This window comes from Rattus rattus, chromosome 2, assembly GCF_011064425.1.
Source record: "Rattus rattus isolate New Zealand chromosome 2, Rrattus_CSIRO_v1, whole genome shotgun sequence".
Classification (NCBI taxonomy): domain Eukaryota; kingdom Metazoa; phylum Chordata; class Mammalia; order Rodentia; family Muridae; genus Rattus; species Rattus rattus.
The window spans coordinates 165,580,885-165,599,015 of NC_046155.1; the positions used below are offsets into that span (position 1 = coordinate 165,580,885).

At 50.9% G+C, this 18,131-nt stretch overlaps 1 protein-coding gene and 1 long non-coding RNA gene across 3 annotated transcripts; one reads left to right on the forward strand and one right to left on the reverse strand.

Moving 5' to 3' along the window:
- Positions 1–5,293: 5,293 nt before the first annotated feature.
- On the forward strand, positions 5,294–5,796 carry LOC116894461. Its single transcript, XR_004387026.1, has 2 exons — positions 5,294–5,425; positions 5,645–5,796. It is a non-coding gene; the product is annotated as an uncharacterized LOC116894461 (long non-coding RNA).
- Positions 5,797–5,918: 122 nt separating this feature from the next.
- On the reverse strand, positions 5,919–10,379 carry Tyrobp (transmembrane immune signaling adaptor TYROBP). 2 transcript variants are annotated; one of them, XM_032896172.1, is made up of 5 exons: positions 10,257–10,379; positions 9,773–9,799; positions 9,494–9,628; positions 8,867–8,910; positions 5,919–6,156 (listed from the first exon to the last, which is right to left on the reverse strand). In XM_032896172.1, the coding sequence occupies exons 1-5, from the start codon at positions 10,315–10,317 to the stop codon at positions 6,091–6,093; spliced, it is 333 nt and encodes a 110-aa protein (XP_032752063.1). In that variant the 5' UTR covers positions 10,318–10,379; the 3' UTR covers positions 5,919–6,090. The 2 variants fall into 2 exon arrangements, with proteins under 2 accessions (XP_032752063.1, XP_032752062.1); XM_032896171.1 differs by having other exon boundaries at positions 9,494–9,640.
- Positions 10,380–18,131: the final 7,752 nt, after the last annotated feature.

The window sequence follows — 18,131 nt, forward strand, 5'->3', positions numbered from 1 at the left end:
TTCCAGAAGCTTCTTTACGGTCTGTGTTGGGCAGTGACTGCGCTCAGGCCGACTCACTGTGTGTGGGAAGACAGAAGGAAGTCATCAGGAATATTTAAGTCACCCGAATGCACCCTCAGCGGCAGCGGTGGGTGGCTGGGAGTGGATGTGGGCGCGCGCCCTCCTTTCCCTCGAGCGCGGAAAAACTGGAGAACTACAAAGCCAATACAAGATGTTGAGTGCAGGGCCCGCCTCCGCCATTTCCTTCCTTTTACTCCACGCTTTTCCTCTGCACCAACTTTCCACCACCGTAGTGGAAACTGAGGAAGTGGGGAGGCTAGCATTTCTCTGAAGCATCTATCTCCTCCAGAGACATCCCACTCCTCTGAAGCATCACCACATCCGTAAAAAATCCCGACCTAGGCTACCAGGCCTAACACTTGAAGAGGGTTGGGGTTTGCCAATCTCAACTTCCTGAAAAGGCATTTCCAGGTTCCCAATGTCTCTATTTTAAACTAGAAGTAGAGGCACACCCCTGCAATCCAGCATTCTCGTGCAGGCCAAGCTCATCTACATATCAGTGAGAGGCCAGCCTGGGCTACCTGAGACCTCTGTCTCAAAACAACAGCAAAATAATTTCTCTGTTCTAGAATCTGACATGTTGGGACTAGGCGCAAGCCTAGTGTCCTCAGCACAGTCTTGGACCATCACTTTTGCTTCATGCTCTCTGCCAGAATCAGTGGCAGAGTAGTTCCTCAGAGATCCAGGTATCTGGTGTCACAAACCTCCTGTCCCCACCTCGGCCGACTTGGGAATGGCAGGAACCCACCATCCCGCGATGCCCCTGTATCCCATAGGCGTGGCAGTCTCTCATCCAGAAACCCAGGAGTACAGACCCCCTCAGCCTCCTCTGGGACCTGCAAGTCCGGTTCCCTCCACCGGAGAAGAGCAAATCCCTAGCTCAGACTTCCCAGCTTTGACTCCAGCGCAAGAAGGGTTAAAGCCAGCCGGGGACCGACTCGGAAACCCTCGAGAAAAGACGCCGCGCGCTGACGTCACGGCGCTCACGCAAGGGAATCTTCCACCTCCCAGTTCCGCTCCGCACGCGCACGCCGCAGGTGTCTGGCTCGGAGGCGGGGCACGCAGCGAAGCGCGGCGCCTGTGGAATCTCCGCTCACGGGGAATTCCTTTTCGGCCCAGGCACCCGGCACCGGTGGAGCGCTGGGAAATCCCAGGGCGGGGCTGGTCTCGACCAGAGTGGACCCCTGAGGTCCGCCGCCCGACCTTCAAGACCCAAGCTGCGTCCATAACGGCAACTCGAAGGATGCAATGCCACCCCTCCTTGGGTGAAGGAGTCCGAGTCACTTCGTCCTCTTTCAGAATCCCCGGTATCAGGCTTCCTAGTCCTTGCACCCCGACCCCTAAGATCCCAGATACCTCTCTTAATGTCTAACACTCCCAGGACTCAGAAGTCCAGGATCCCAGCCTCTCCTCTTCAGCCAGCTCCCTTAAACGTCGGGAACCCCCAACTCTCAGGGCCCAGCTTTACGCTCCAGTCAACCCTCAAAGCATTCAGAAAGGCGCGTGCCTCGCTTTACCCCAACCCTTACCTCGAGGATTCTTGGATGCAGATTGTGGGCCCCCAGGGCCGCGGCCTCGGCGCTGCGCCAGCCTCGCTGCTTGCCCCGCGGAGCCGCCGCCGGGTCCCCCGATCCAAAGCCAGGTCCCCCGCGAGTTTTTAAATTCTTCTTTTGGCCACGCCTGGTTCAAGGCGGAGCCCCGCCCACAGATCTAGGAGTCCCGGGTAAAGCCGAAGAGCTTAGTCTCTGGATGGGAGGGGCTGACCTTGAAGAGTGTCATCGCCTGGTCTCCCTGGAAGTGGGTGCTTAGGGATCCTCCCTTTTTCTAGAGGGAGACAGGGGGATCTGGAATTTTGAGTCTCTGATCAAGGAGATACTGGAGGCCTTGACTTGGCTGTGCACAAGCAGAGAAGTACTGTGGGGTCTTCCGGGAGAGGATGACCATGAACCTAGACCCCATGGCTTCTTGGAGAAGTCCTTAGGCAAGGGTCATAGAGGTGCCTTAAATCTCTCTTTTCCACGTGGCTGTTTGCTTCTTTAGAGTTAACTTTCATTTATAAAGCTTTTTTTCTCCCGCTTTGGTTTCAGTTTTGATTTGAGTGTGTGCTTGCACGTGTGTGTGTGTGTGTGTGTGTGTGTGTGTGTGTGTGTGTGTGTGTGTGTGTGTGTGAAGGACAAAGAGGGGCTTCGTGTAGCTCAGGTTGGCCTAGAACTCTAGGTAACTAAGGATAACCTTGAACTCCTGATTCTCTTGGTTCCATTTCCCAAATGTTGGGTTACAGAGAATTGGCCGCCATATCAACTACCAATATTGGCTTTTATTGTTTTGTTTTTCAGGTTTCCCCCGCCCCCCTTCAAAACAGGGTCTTACTATGTACCCCTAACTGTCCTGGAACTCACTCTGTCGACCAGGCTGGCCTTGGAATCCACAGAAATCTACCAGCCTATGTCTCCCCAGTGATGGGATTAAAGGCATATGCCACATTGTCTGGTTCCAATATTTGCATTAAAAACATGTGTGTGCAGGGGTTGGGGATTTAGCTCAGTGGTAGAGCGCTTGCCTAGCAAGCGCAAGGCCCTGGGTTCGGTCCCCAGCTCCAGAAAAAAAACAAAAAAAACAAAAAACGTGTGTGCGAACTCCCCCGGAGGTGGAAGAACATGTGCTCCGAAGCCCTCTGTAGATTTCGGCCTTTTTTGGTGAGGGTTATGGGGTTCTAACACACGTCAAATACCTTTATCTGCCGAACAATCTTCCTACCAACACTTCGTTTTTGAGACAGGGGCTTCCTACATGTGAGCAGCTGGGCTGGCCACGAACCTGCTAAATCAGCCAGGCTGGCCTTGAACTCACAGCCATTTTTCTCACTTGTCTCCCAAGTGCTGGACAATCATGTCTGACTTACTTATTCACCATTTAAGAAACCCTGTTAGCATAAAGGAGACACTTTCCTGAACACAGGGGATGGAGAGGTATGAGCCAAACAGGAATTCCCAGTTCACTAGGGGACGGATAGTCTCAGTTCCCACTTGGTGACCTTCCTTGGCACTGAACTGTGATGACCAAATCAATCAATCTCTCTCTCTCTCTCTCTCTCTCTCTCTCTCTCTCTCTCTCTCTCTCTCTCTCTCATAACACTGCTGGGAGTTGGGTCTCCCCCTCCCTTGCTTCTGCCCTCGGCTTCCCTATATGGTTGCTGGTTCCCTCTCTCCTCTGGCAGTGTGTGTGTGTGTGTGTGTGTGTGTGTGTGTGTGCCTCTTTAAAGATCTCACCCCGTCTATGGCTTTACACATGTCTCTCAGCTATCAGCCCTCTCAGACTAGACTTGTCCTAGACTCTGAACCCTACCTGTAGACATTCACCTTTCTCCAGAGAGATCTGTTAGGTTATTTTCAACTCAGCGTGACCAAGCACAGGCAGCCCTCTCTCCCTCCTTTCCCAGCTCTTCTAACTCTCTCTCAACCCGCTCTCCATTTTTCTCATCCCACCCGGGCCAGTCTCCGTGGTCCCTTTTCTCCAGCCCCCAAGTGTTGGCCCTACCTCTGACATATTTCCATAATCTCCCTGGTGCCCACCCCAGGGCCCTCTCGCCACTCCACCGAGATAATCTCGGAAGCTTCTCAGGGACACACATGCACCCACACAGGAAGTAGGTGGTGGTGTCACCATCGGGGTGATATCCGTCCTAGCTGCCTCTCTGCTGCTCCTCTACTGTTCTGAAGACTTCCCTGGATCACCATTTGGACCAGATCCTTTCAAGTCCCAGCCCAGCATGGCCCCTCCAGGTCACCTCCTGCTCCTGTTCCTGCTCCCAGGTGAAGCCAGTGGTCAGGGGTTGAGGGACAGGAAGGCCACCGATGTCAGGGGCACAGAGAGGAAGCCGTTCTCCCTGTGCCCCTGGGCCCTTGGGGGTTGGGCATGGGATTCTGGAGCCCTGCTGAGTCACTTCTATTTCCCTTTTCTGCTCTCTGTGCCCAGGAGTCAGTTCTCCTTCCAGTTTACCTCTCCGCTGTGGAGCTTGGTTAGGCCATCTTAAGTGTAGCGAGAATTTTTGGTTTCTGTAAGAACTTAGTTATGTTATGTGAATGTTTTTGTTTTAATCTCAGAGGTGGGGATGTGGGGATCCTTCAGACCGTCCACGGCAGGTAACTGTGATGTGTCTCGTGCTCTGGCAGGGGTGCAATTTTACCAGCTGAGGATAGTTTACTTTTGGAATTCTGGGGAGCCTCGAGAGGGTTAAAGAGGCCAGAGCCCCAGAGGATGCACCAGCAGCCTGCTGCTTCTGCTGGGTGGCTGGTTGGAGACATCCTAAGGACTTGCCCCTAGAACGTGACAGCCCCTAACCAGTAGGAAGTAGTCTAAAGAGGTCCACACGCCCTTCCCCCTCTAATCTTCCTTCTTGCTTACCTCGTGTTGGGGGTTGATGGTGAAGGGGCCGGGATGGAGAAGAGTGCTAGGAAAAAGACCCCAGTAAAGTAGCCAAAAAGCAATCAGCCGCTAGTGATTCAGCAGACAGCCAGTGCAGCGGCAGGAGGAGCAGCCACGGCCTCTAGGACTCTGGCATTTTTTTCACCCTCTCAAGAGTCCCCAGAATTCCAAAAGTAAAATCATCACGCCCCTAGGAGACAGAGCATGAGACACATCAGAGTCAGCTGCTGTGGACAATCTAAAGCAGCCCCATGGCCCGCACCTGGGCTTAAAATGAAACATAGTCACATAACACAACTGGTTTTTAAAAGAAGCCAAAATTCGCACTACACTCAAAACATCCCACCTGCCCTGGGCCTCAGTGTTGGGGTCTGCTCCCCTATACTTGCCACCCCACCCGCCTTCTCGGGTCTTTTCACAGTGGCGGCAAGTCAGACATCCGAAGGTGAGGAATGAAAGAAACCTTTGACCTTGAAACTTCAGCACGCCTGCAACCCTTACGTCTGGTGGTGACCTTCCTAATCCCAGCCCTTTCCTGGTCCCGTCTTGACTCTTTACCACCCAGTTGAAGTGATGGGAACCATGAGACTTAACAGATTCTCCGGTGTGCCCAGGGCACAGGAATTCCAAAGAATCTAGGAGCCACACTCCCCCCTACCTCACCCCACCCTACCCCGCCCCACCCCGCCCCACCCCCACCCCGTCTCTGGGATCTCGGAGGGGGCTGTCCGTGTGAGAGAATCACAGCTTTTGGGTGCCAGAAGTCTCAGCTGCCTGCTTATCTGGGCTCTCACCCCACCCCCCCCAGGTTCCTGCTCCGGATGTGGGCCTCTGTCCCTGCCACTCCTGGCAGGCCTGGTGGCTGCAGATGCGGTCATGTCACTTCTAATAGTGGGGGTGGTGTTTGTATGTATGCGCCTACACAGCAGGCCTGCCCAAGGTGAGCCAACGCTGGGGCAGGGCTTGAGGTGTAGGTCCCGTAGCAGTCCCTAGGGAAGAAGGGGGGTCCCACGAAGGCGGTCCCGGGGAAGCCCTGGAGGAGGTGTCTGGGGAACCCCTGAGGAAGTCCCTGCGGAGGCAGGGGGTCTCCCAAGAAGGTGGAGATGCGGGAAGAGTGGTGGGTGGTCAGGCTTCATGCTCTCTCTACTCCACCCACCAGAAGATGGTCGAGTCTACATCAACATGCCTGGGAGAGGCTGACAGCTGCACCTTCCACTTTTGTCTTCCAACCATCCTCGATCGCACGAGGGTGGGGTAGGGAGCGTGGGAACGCATTTTCTTCCGGACTAGAATAAAGCGATTCAAATACCTATAGATTTGTTCTTCCCAAAGTCTGACCTCCTCCCAAGTAGCGGTTCCCTGATTTATGACCGTTTTTTGGGGGGGCCCCACTGTTACCCAATGCCTCAGCCCAGTCAAACATAACTCAGTCATTGTTTTTGCTCCGTCTTTTATTTGGGGACAGAAACAAGGTCAGATAACTCCGAGAGGGCACTCTGTGGATATTTATTCCAGCGGGAGTCCTGATCCCAGGGAGGGTTTGTTGAGTAAGCATCTGGAATGAGTGGATCCGGGCATCAGGTTGTTGGTGGGCATAGGGTGGGTTCATCTGTAATACTGCCTCTGTGTGTTGAGGTCACTGTATACTTCTGGCCTCTGACCCTGAAGCTCCTATAAAAAGAAAAAAAATAGAGGGAGGACATCATTGGAGGGGCCCAGCAAGTAAAAACAAATCTTGTCTCCTAATGACCTTCTAGGTCTCTGCTAGCTTTTTCAAACTTAAAATCATGAAAAGGTCCAGATTTTATTCAAATGCACTCAGTCTTCCCCTGGCTTCTCTGCCCAGATATTATGTGCCAACCCCAGGGCCCTTGCACATACGATTCCTGCTGCCTGGAGCACCAAGCCCATAGATGTTCAACCTGCTCCCTCTAAGCCTTGGACATGTCTCAGTTTCCCCATCTTTAGTTTCTTCCCTATCCTACCATTATATTGGCTTACATCAGTCTCTTCATAATGCTCCCCCAAATGACTTTGTTAATTTGCTTCAAATAAGTCTCTCCAGTCGGGATGCTGTGTTGATCCACATAAACCTCAACCAAGTCATTGAAAGATAAATAAATCCGGCTGACATTTGCCCTCAAGTTTCCTGGCTCTTAGACTGGACAGCCTACGGTCTTCTGGGCGTGAGGTGGCCAATATTGAGATTCTTTGTTTTGTTTTGTTTGCTCGGAGACAGGGTTTTGTAGATTGATGTCATTATGCAGGTGAAGACAGACAAGATAAAATGAGGCCCGCCATTGGATGAGAAGGAAGGGAGGCAGGAACAGGGGTTTTAGAAGGGAGAGAGGAGAGGAGAGAGAGGCCGGAGTGAGGAGGGGCTGGGAGAACATGGTGGCAGATGTTAAGATTCTTCTCGAACATAGATACAGGTTTTTATGAATATTTTTAAGGAATGGGTGTGTACAGGATTTTGTGCTGTCTAGATGGGCAAATTCTATCTTATCAATTGGATCACGGGTTAATTTGTGGTGTAAGGCAACTTAATTGAGTTCAAGAGAAGGTGCGGTGGTGGGACACACCAACCCCACCATGGAATTGGGATGTGTTTGTTTGCATCCCATGGTAACTACCCGCCAAGGGAACTGTGAGTGAAAGCAGCGTGGCCACCCGGGTCAGACAGAGAGCCCGGGAGAAAAGCGCAAAGCAGTACAAAAGGCAGGAGAAACCCTAGCACTTTTCTTTTTTACAGCAACATTGTTTCTTTGTGTATCCCTGACTATCCAGGAACTCACTCGGTAGACCAGGCTGGCATTGAACTCACAGAGATCTGCCTGCCTCTGCCACCCCAGTGCTGCCATTAAAGGCGTGCACCACCACTGCCTCACACCAAACTCAAACCAAGAGTCAAGAGAGTCTTACACTTTTCAAAGAAAACCTTTCTCCAGCAAGGAGTCAGTCAAACGGGCAAAACTGGCTCCGGGGAGTGAGGTAGACTTCCAGAAAAGGGGACACAGATTAGGCATCTGTGGCTGCAAGGGGCAGACTCTCCGAGAGCACACACCAGAGACCAGCCTGGGTGTGTGCTTCCCTAGAGGAGTCGCATAGCCTCGCCCACATCCTGAAGGTTAGGAAGGTCTTGAGACTGGTGAGATAGATGGCTCAGTGGGTAAAGCTGCCAAGTCTGACGACCAGAATTAAGAGTTCAGAGGTCCCCAAGGTGGAAGGAGAGAACTAGTCCCCACCAGCTGTCTTCTGACTGCCCCCATGGCTGCCAAGGCAGACGCACATCCACCCGCTCCTCACACACCCATAAATAATATGTGCAGTTTTTAAAATAAGGTAAAGATAGGATTTGATGATCTCCTATAACCTGCCTATACACGCACGCGCACACACACACATGCACACATAAATACACACACACATAAATACACACACACACATAAATACACACATGCATAGAATCTTGACTAGAGACTCATTTGAAACTGAGCATAAAGGTCATGGTTGCATTGAATGTGTTTGACAGATGCTCCTTTGCCTTCAAGATTGGGGGAGCTCCCGAGGAAGGGACCTCAAGGTTCTGGGAAGGGGTGTGTTTGTATGTGTGTGTGTGTGTGTGTGCGTGTGTGTGTGTCTGTCTGTGTGTCTGTGTGTCTGTGTGTGTGTGCGTGTGTGTGTCTGTGTGTGTCTGTGTCTGTGTATCTGTGTGTGTCTGTGTGTGTGTGTGTGTCTGTGTGTGTGTGTGTGTGTGTGTGTCTGTGTGTCTGTGTGTGTATCTGTGTGTGTCTGTGTATGTATCTGTGTGTATGTATCTGTATGTGTCTGTGTGTGTGTCTGTGTGTGTATCTGTGTGTGTCTGTGTGTGTGTATGTGTCTCTGTGTGTGTCTGTGTGTGTGTGTGTGTGTCTGTGTGTGTGTGTGTCTGTCTCTGTGTGTGTGTGTGTCTGTGTGTCTGTCTCTGTGTGTGTCTGTGTGTCTGTGTGTCTATGTGTGTGTCTGTCTGTGTCTCTGTGTGTGTGTCTGTGTGTGTGTGTGTCTGTGTGTGTGTGTGTGTGTGTGTGTCTGTCTGTGTGTCTGTGTCTCTGTGTATTTGTGTGTGTGTGTCTGTGTGTCTGTGTGTGTGTCTGTGTGTGTGTCTGTGTGTCTGTGTGTGTCTGTGTCTCTGTATGTGTGTGTGTGTGTCTGTGTCTGTGTGTCTGTGTGTCTGTGTCTATGTGTGTCTGTGTGTGTCTGTGTGTCTCTGTGTGTGTCTGTGTGTGTCTGTGTGTCTCTGTGTGTCTGTGTGTCTGTCTCTATGTCTGTGTGTCTGTGTGTCTGTGTTGGGGGAGCTGGCATGGGGCAGGAGCAAGGGTGGAGGAGAATTTGCTGTTCTTACCTGATAAGGCGACTCAGTCTCAGCCATGTGCTGTTTCCGGGTCCCTGGAGAGGGATAGAGAGGGACACAGGATGTAAAGATGGACTAAGGTGTTAACTGGGACTAGTTTTTGTTTTTAAAACCAGCCCTTCTGGGCAACTGGAGAGATGGTTCTGCAGTTAAGAGCAAATGCTGCTCTTGCGGGGGACCCAAGTTCAATTCCCAGCATCCACACGGGTGGCTGGGTCACTCGTAACTCCACTTCCAGGGATCTGGTTCCATCTTCTGACCTTTGTTGACACTGCACTCAAGTGCAAACACACACACACACACACACACACACACACACACTGAAGAAATATTAAAAAAAAGAAATAAAAGGGGGGAACCCAGAAGCCCCCCCTTCCTGGCCTGAAGGTGTCACTTACTCAGTTGGTAGAGAGCATTTGCTACAAATGTAACCATTTGGACCCTCAGTATTGAGGGAGGAAACAAAAACACACAGCAATAACAAGCCAGCCCTCCCGTCCCCAGCCCTCCCGTCCCCAGCCCTTTCGATATTTGTGACCTTGAAGCTTTCATTTTGTCCCCCTCCCACCAGGCCAGGTCTCAAAGTGCCCCAGAGCAGCCCCCACCAGCTCCGCTCACCGTCTGCAGTCCCTCGGCCTCGAGAGACCAGGCGGCCCAGAGAGTACACTGCCAGGGCGATGAGCAGAGTCAGCACCAAGTCGCCCAGCACAATCCCAGCCAGTACACCCGGGCTCACAGAGGAACATTCGCATCCTGGGTAATTGTCTCAGAAGGATGAAGAGGGAGACACAGGTTAACAATCAGGGCTCGGCGTTAGCAGAGAGAGCTAGAAGGAAAAGGGGTAGCCTGAGGAAGTCTTGAGAGGAAGAGAGAAAGACCAGGGGTGTTATGGCTTACCACTCTGGGCCTGTACGGGACTTAATCCTAAGGAGAAAAAAAAAAAAAAAAAAAAAAAGGTAAACTGAGAGAGGTGGAGGCAGCGAATAGAAAGATTGAGGTTGTCCTCAACTACTTAACAAATTTGAAGCTAGCCTGGGCTATTTGAGATTCCATATTCAAAAGGAAGATGTAAATTGAGACACAGGCAGACAGTGGATGTAGAAGCTGAAGAAGGTAGGAAAGGGCTCGTCCCACAGCACCCAACGGGGCTGGTGCAGAAGCAACTGACCAACGTGTGATATATCTGTGAGCTTCAATGTCCCTCCTACTGATTCCACCAGGTTCCAAATCTTGGGGCCTCAGCCTAAGGACAAATCCACAGGCTCTGGTGGAACCTTCTTTTGCCCAGCCTTTCCCTTTGTCTGTGCTGTCCCTTCCTGCCCTCTGCCCAGCTCCGGCCCCAACATGAGCTGAGGCAGCCACAGAAGCACCCCCAACTCACCTCCCACAGTCAGGAGGACAGGAAGGAACAGAAAGCACCAGGAGGGCTCTGGGGCCCCCATGGTGGCCAGACGTGCACTGGACACCACAGTCCAGGGGCTGGTGGGCCGTGGTGTGACGTCCAACCAAGTGAAGGAGGAAGTCTGAGGTGGGTGGTGGCAGCAGGAGGAGGGGACAGCAGCAGGGGGGAGGGACGAATAGACATGGCCGCAGAAAGTATGCAGCCCAGGGAGCTGTGCCACGGTCCTAATGGGCTGAACGTGAAGGACAAGAGATACACACGGCAGTTCTTAATCTTCATCTCCAGAGGGAGGGCAAATCCTGTAGGAGGGACTACGGGTGTTAATAATTGAAATCAGCTCATCGTCTTCTTCCTGGTTGGGCAACCTTGAGCAAGTCGCTTAGCCTCTCTGGGCCTCCATTTCTTCACCCACAACCCTGAGAATAAAATCGTACTTTCTTTGCAGGGTTGCGGGGCCTCAGCCAACTGACGTTACCAGGTCAGGGCCTGACGTGCACTAGCCTCGTAAGTATCAGATGTAGCTGTCATTCAATATCCACATTCTTGCCACGGTCACAGGCTATCGAGGAGAGAGCCACCGGCAGGAGCACTCATGTCAGTACTCCCAAGTGTTAAGTCACTGAGTCCTCATAGTACTCACTGGGGCTTGATGCCTTCCTCCCATTTTACAAAGAGGTAAAGACACTTGCCACAGAGCAAGGAAAGACTGGACCGGACCCAAGACCTAAAGATGGCCACTTCCGCTGTTCGAAGAGAAAAAAAAAAAAAAGAAAGAAAGAAAGATACAGAGAGAGAAAACAGCAAAGCTAGAGGGTGAGAACTCATATCACAGATGGGCACACCACAGAGACAGAGCTGGGGCTTGAGGGGAGGCAGGTGGTGGCCATGTGGTGACTACTGGGCCGGGCTGGGCTACACTGGGGAGTGGGAAGGCAGCTGGGAGCCAGGACTGAGGGAGCTCTTGGGCGAGGAGGTTGGGACTATTTTAGTCCACAGTGGGAACCTAAGCAAGGACTAGAGGAGGAGGAACCTGAGGTTGGAGCCCTTAGGCAAGAGCCAGATGCAGGAAGCCTCCCCCCCTACACTGTATGTCACGCCCTGTAGCACCCTGGGTGCAAGAGAAAGGGGAAGCTTGATGGTCATGGGACAGAAGCTAATGCCAGTCTGGGAGGAAAAGACGCTAGAATTGGGGTGGGGGAGGTGTCTCTGATAATCATAGCCACTACTGGTCAAGCTGAGTCTGGTTCCTAAAGAGTCCAAGTTTCTTTCTAAAGTCTAGAGTCTAGCGGGGGAAAATGGCCCCTTGGACACAGTAGACCTCTTAATACAAGCCTGAGCTAGCCTGAGCTAAATCAGCAAAGGACCTTTGGCCATGGGAAGGGGGGACCTGGCCTTCTGGGGGGGTCAAGGTTCCCTCTGCCTATGAGTAGAAGCAGAGCATGGGAATCTGAACCAGAGGACCACAGATCCGTATCCCTGGAGGACTTCGTGAGGCTCATTAGAGCTCTGCCTGACACACTGTATGTTCTCATGGCATGCTAACGACTCTCTTGCGTGGTGTTAGCATGTTCAGAGGTGAGCTCTGGTCTCCCCTTTCTAAATCTTTCCCCCCGTTTCCCAGCTTCCCAGCATGAGCCTTCTGACGCCCCGTCCTCCGACCCCAGCCACGCCTGTTCTGTCTCCAGAACACATGCAATGGAACCGCCGAGATGCCAGGGCTATGCAAGTCAGAGCAAACGTGGGCTGTAGGAGGGGCATTGGGCTTGGCTTGGAGCTCCGGTGTCCTCTTTAGTTGCTAAGATGTAGGGAGTTTGGGGGTTCCAAAGGAGAGGTGTTAATGGACATTTGTGGGGTCTGAGCTAAGGTCGGGCTGAGCGTGTGTGTGTGTGTGTGTGTGTGTGTGTGTGTGTGTGTGTTCCTCAGGTGTGTGACTAGAGGACAAAATCTGGTGTCATTCTTAAGAATTATTTACCGGGCTGGAGAGATGGCTCAGTGGTTAAGAGCGCTGACTGCTCTTCCAGAGGTCCTGAGTTCAATTCCCAGCAACCACATGGTGCCTCACAACCATCTGTAATGGGATCTGATGCCCTCTTCTGGTGTGTCTGAAGACAGGGGCAGTGTACTCTCATACATATAATAAATAAATCTTAAAAAAAAAAGAATTATTTACCTGTTTTTCTTTTACTCATCTGAAAAATATCAAGTAGTCCAGGCTGGACCTCCCACCACCCCCCTGAAAAACATCAAGTAGGCTATGCTAGACACCCACTTCTAGGAATCCTCGCCACTCTGTCACCCCAGTTGTGAGATTACAAGACCCAGTCTTTTCTCTTACATGGGTCCAGCATTTTGCCCACTGAGCGACCTTTCCAGACCCAAGAACACATTGTTTCATCTATCCATCCACCCACCCGTCTAAACTGCTTTTCCTTCTTTTTCAGATTTAATTTTTCTGTATATGCGTGAGTGCCTAAATCTACATGCATGCCTGGTGCCCTCAGAGGCCGGAAGAGGCCATCAGATCCACTGAAACTAGGACTGGAGTTACCAGTTGTCATGAACTGCCACGTGGGAACAAGGAACCAAGTGAGTCTTAGCCACAGGACCATCTATATAGCCTCATGCCATGTAGCTCAGGATGGCCCAGGGCTCTGTAACTCAGCTGGCCTTGAGCCCCCAATCCTCATGTTTTAACCTCCCAGTGTGCTAGTGTTAAAGGCATGAACCACCACGACCAGCTCAGAAATGACATCTCGCAATATTTTTAAAACTCATACAGCTGCACAGATCCAAGCCACAGAAAGCAGACCTCTGCTGGTCTCTGGGCCAGAGGGTGGTCAGGTTCTATCTTTGGGTGAGGAAAGAAGATGTGGTGAGAGACATCTTCTGATGGGCTGAGCTCTGCAATGGTGCCTTGCTGCAGGAAGCTGGGCTGAGGTCTACAAGACGACCAACCTCCCTAGACAGCAGGCCAAGAGCTGAGGAAGGTGAAAGCCCACGGTCTCAGAACCCCAGTACTCTGTTGGCTCTGCAGCTGCCGCAATCTATCTGCCCCGTGGCAGCCCTGTGAAGCTTTGAAAAGCAGAAAAACGGGCCCACAGGTGTAGCTCGGTGGTAAGGTGCTCATTCACTGTGACCAAGGCCCGAGACTCTGTCTCTAGCACTGAAGAATTGGAGGAGAGAATGAGGAAGAGGAGGAAGGGGAGGAAGAGGAAGAAGAGGAAGGAGAAGAGAAGGAAGAAGAGGAGGGGGAAGAGGAAGAGAAGGAAGAGGAAGAAGAAGAAAAGGAGGATGAGGAGAAACCCCCATTTTCTTCTTCAGGTATCCCATGCTAGCCTTGAACGCATTATATGGCCGAAATGATTTTGAACTTTCTGATCTTTTGTCCCCACCTCTGGAATGCTGGAGTTACCAGCAAGCACCACAGTGCCTACATACTGGGTTTCTCTTTTGAGTCAGTATCTCAACCTTCATAGCCCAAGATAACCTCAAACTTAGCCTGACCGTCCCATGCCTGCTTCTGATTCCAGAAGGAAAGCCTGCCTTTACCTGAGTGGCCAAGAGTTTTACTTGGCCGTTTGGTTTGGTTTTTGGTTTTTCCAGACAGAGTTTCTCTGTGTGGCTCTGACTATTCTAGAACTTGCTCTCTAGACCCAGCTGGCCACGAACCTCCAGAGTGCTGGGCTTAAAGGCAGGTGCCACCACCAACGGCGAGAGTCTTTTTTTAGCAGGCACTTCTGCAAAGGGGAGGTGCCGATGGCCCGTCAGCAGGAGGTGGGCACCAACGTCATGAGTCACTGGAGAAATACCAGTGACAGCTCAGCAGAACACCACCGCGCCGCAGTGGAAAGGCTGACCCACTCAGTGGCAGCAGAGACTGGAAGTCTCAGGCCGGCAGGAAACAGAAAGAGAGCTAATACTTGGGGAGTAGGGGGATGGCCTCAGAGGTTTTTTTTAAAAATAAAGTATTTGCCTCCCCAGCCATCCCGAAATCACATACTGTTTACTCAAGAGAAATAAAATCACAAGGTCACATGAAGGATCGTAGCGTCAAGTGGGCACCGTGGCAAGCACCTGTAATCCAAGAAGGCAGAGAAAGGGGAAATGAGAGTTTGGACCCATAATGTGGGTTACACAGGGAGACTTTGCCTCAACAGGAAGTGGAAACAATAATCACTAAAGACCCCAGGAATGAGATGTCACAGGCTGGGAATGTAGTTTAGTGGGTTAAAGGAGTGCCTAACAGTTACCAAGCCTTGCTTCTGAGCCTAGCACTGCTAACTGGGTGAGGTGGAGTGGACCTCAAGAATCAAAGGCAGGAGGGTCAGGAGTTCAAGGTCACCCTCAGCTACCTTGCAAATTTCAGGCCATCCACAAGACCCTGTCTCAAAACAAAACAACAGACCGGTAGTCCAAAACCCATGTCAAGGGCCTAGAGAGATGGCTCAGTTCTGGCTAAGAGCACACACTTTTGCAAGGAACCCATGTTTGTTCCTTGGACCTACATCCGACAGCTCACAACTGCCTGCAGCCCCAGCTGCAGGGATCCCATGCCCTCTTCTGGCCTCCGCAAGACACACATGCACGAAGTGGAGACTTACGGGTTCTTTGGAAAGCCAGTTGTGTTAAATGACGCTTCGCTGGGGCACACAGGTGAAAGGGTGTCTTGCTGAAGCAGAGACGTGAAGGACTGTTGTCCTGAAGCAGACACGGGTGAGCGGGTGTTCGGATATAGCTAACACATGAAAGGACCCGGGATGAGGAGCATAACCGTGACCCCACAGACAGTGGGAGACAGGCACTGAGCTTTGCTTTGGTTTGCTCCGCCTCGCTATTCTACGCTAAAGACACGCATGTCCCTGTTGAGCTCAACTTGTGGTGATGCTGTCATTGAGAGACGCTCTCCCAAGAACTGCTCCTGAGGTTCCTGCAGCACCTCAGTGGCCTCGCCTCAGGCTGGCTGGTGAGCCTGGTGGTTTCGTCAGGATTGAACTACAGCTGCCTGGCGTCTGCCCGCCCAGAGGACTGGTCTTCAGCTGATGAGTCCTATTTGGTGTTTGCAACGGGATTGAGCTGCTGCCCAAGAGGATGGAGCTCAGCCCCCAAAGAACCATTGCTGCACAGGTCCACTTCCCCCATATCCTAGTAAATTTCCTCTTCCACGACCTCTGCTGGGCGGTGGGCAAGAGGAGAGGTTGAACCCTAATAAAAGTAGGTTACAAAGGATGTATACCTACAGATGCACGTATAGATACATAAGTAGGACATAAAAATAAACCTTAAAAAAATTAAAAAGCCTTGCAGAGAACTAGAAACCATAAAAAGCAGAGGAAATGCAAAAGGAAAAAAAAAGCAATTCTAGAAACAAAAAGTACAATACCAAAATTAAAATTCAATGGATATATTTAACAGAAATGAAAGCTCTAAAAAAAAAAAGGCTAGTCTAAAATTCTGTAGAGATAAAAATATGAAAGCTACACAGGATAAAAGAGCATGTCTAACTTTTTTTCTTCATAGCTCCAGAAGGAGGAGATACCTACAATACTCAAATAGATCATAGGTTGTATGATCTGTACTGCTGTGACACCAGGTATGGGCTCCCCCGCCCTTACCCCCTACCCCTCCACTTGCCCCCTCCCCACATGAGCTCATCACCAAGGGAGCCCCCTGAGGCCCCCCAAACAATGCAGGCTCTGACCATTGCTCCTGATTGACCAACGGAACTGTTTGAACAACAGACCGGGGTCCTGAAGACACCACACACTGGGGTTGCGGGACAGAGAGACCAGGTTAGAAGGAAGTCGGAAGCTTGCCCCGGCTGGCTTGCTTTCATCCAGCCAGAGAGTGCCGCTGGGACAGGAGGGGTCTCGCCCAGCTGAGGGTCTGGCATGCTGTACTGTAGACCTGACAGACAAAATGTGCCGGGGGGTGCAATGGTGGCACGAACGTTATGTGAGTAACCAACTTCTTTCTGATTAGATTTGGTACCCACTCCACCCGGGGGGATGCACACTGTAAAACCTTCGAAATCAGGAGAGGTCCTAGGCTGTGGTAAGTCAGGCACTGTCGCTGTTTTGCAAAGTGGACTTTATGTGCCCGCCAAATTCCCTTCTAGATCACTATGTCTCTGCCCACAAATTGAGGGTCAGAGTACCTTCCCTTTCGTATGGGCTATAGGTTACTGAAGAGACTCGTAACTGACCAAAGTGTTCAGAATGAGTCGACTGCTGAGTTTCCAGCCTATATCTATATGTTCTTACAGAGGACCCGGATTTTATTCCCAGAAACACAGGATGAACTGCAATTGTCTGGTAACTCCAGTCCATCTGTAACATCAACTCCTTCTGCAGGCCTCCACAGGCATCAGGCACATACGTGCACATGCACTTTCACACACACACACACACACACACACACACACACACACACACACACACCATGTGTACAAGTAAAAGAAATCTTTATTATTTTTCTTTTGGTTTCTGTTGAGGCAAGTTCTCTCTACATACCTGCAATGATGACTATCTGTTCTGGAATTCTCTGTGTAGACCAGGCTGGCCTCCTGCCTCTGCCTTCAAATACTAGGGTTAAGGTTGTACACCACCATGTCCTGCCTAATTAAATCTTAAAAACTAAGATATATAGAAGGTCTAGCTGGGAGGAAGGGTCAGCAGGAGTGGGAGAAGAGAATGGTTTGAATATCATCCAATAAGCATGTATGAAAATATTATGAGACCATTGTTTTATATTAACACACCTAATAAAGACTATTATTTTTTAATTATTTATGTTATGTGTGTGGGGACCTTGTCTGTGTGTATTTCTGTGCACATGCGTGTGCCCAGTGCTCGCAGAAGGGATAAAAAGGACATTGGATCCCCTGGAATAAGAGGTCGAGACAGTTGTGAGCAGCCACGCGGGGCTGGGTATTGAACCCAGGTCCTTTGGAAGAATAGCTGGTGCTCTTAACCACTGATCCATTTCTCCAGCCACCAACAAGTCATATTTTTACATGTATGTAATCTGTACATGGGCTAGGGCACTTGAATGCAGTATTTCCAGAGGTCAGAAGATTCCCCTAGAGCTGGATAGACAAGCAGTTGTGAGCCTTCTGACCTCCCAACACGGATGCTAGGAACTGAACCTGGATCCTCTTGGAGAAAGGAAGTAGGCTTTTAACTGCTAAGCCAACTTTCCAGCCCTATAATAAAGGTTTTCTATAAACAATGTAAGCTTGGCTGAATATTGGAAAACCAATTATGTAAATCAGCACATTATCAGCATAATGAGGGGGAATCATACGCTTACCTCAACAGATGCGAAAAAGAAAAGGCGTCAGATGAATTCAACATCCACTTGGGATTAAAATTCCCAGCTCATAGGCTGGGCTCGGTTGATAGAGGGGCTCGCCCAGCGTGTACAAAGTCCTAGGTTTGACTCCCAGCACCTCAGGACACTGAGTAACAGCCTAGGCCTTCAGGCCCAGTGGTCTGGAGATAGAAACAGGAGCATCGTTTTCTGGTTCCTGTTGAGGCATAGTGAGTTCAAGTCCAGCCCAGGATACTTGAGACCCTGCTTCAAAAATGTCAGCAAAGAGAGAACAGACACGAACCTCACTATAGCTTACACTCCTGTGCAGACACTGAGGCATTTAACTGCTCAATCCTAACCCTCTTCTTCTAAGAATCAGAGCGAGGTCTGCCGTGTCTGTTGATTTTATCCTGAACACTGTAAGGTCGCCATCAAGCAAGATGGTGAAGGCAGGGGCTGCTCTTGAAGAAGAACCCAGGTTCAATTCCCAGCACCCACGTGTCAGCTCACAACTGTCTGTAACTTCAGTCCCAGGGGATCCTT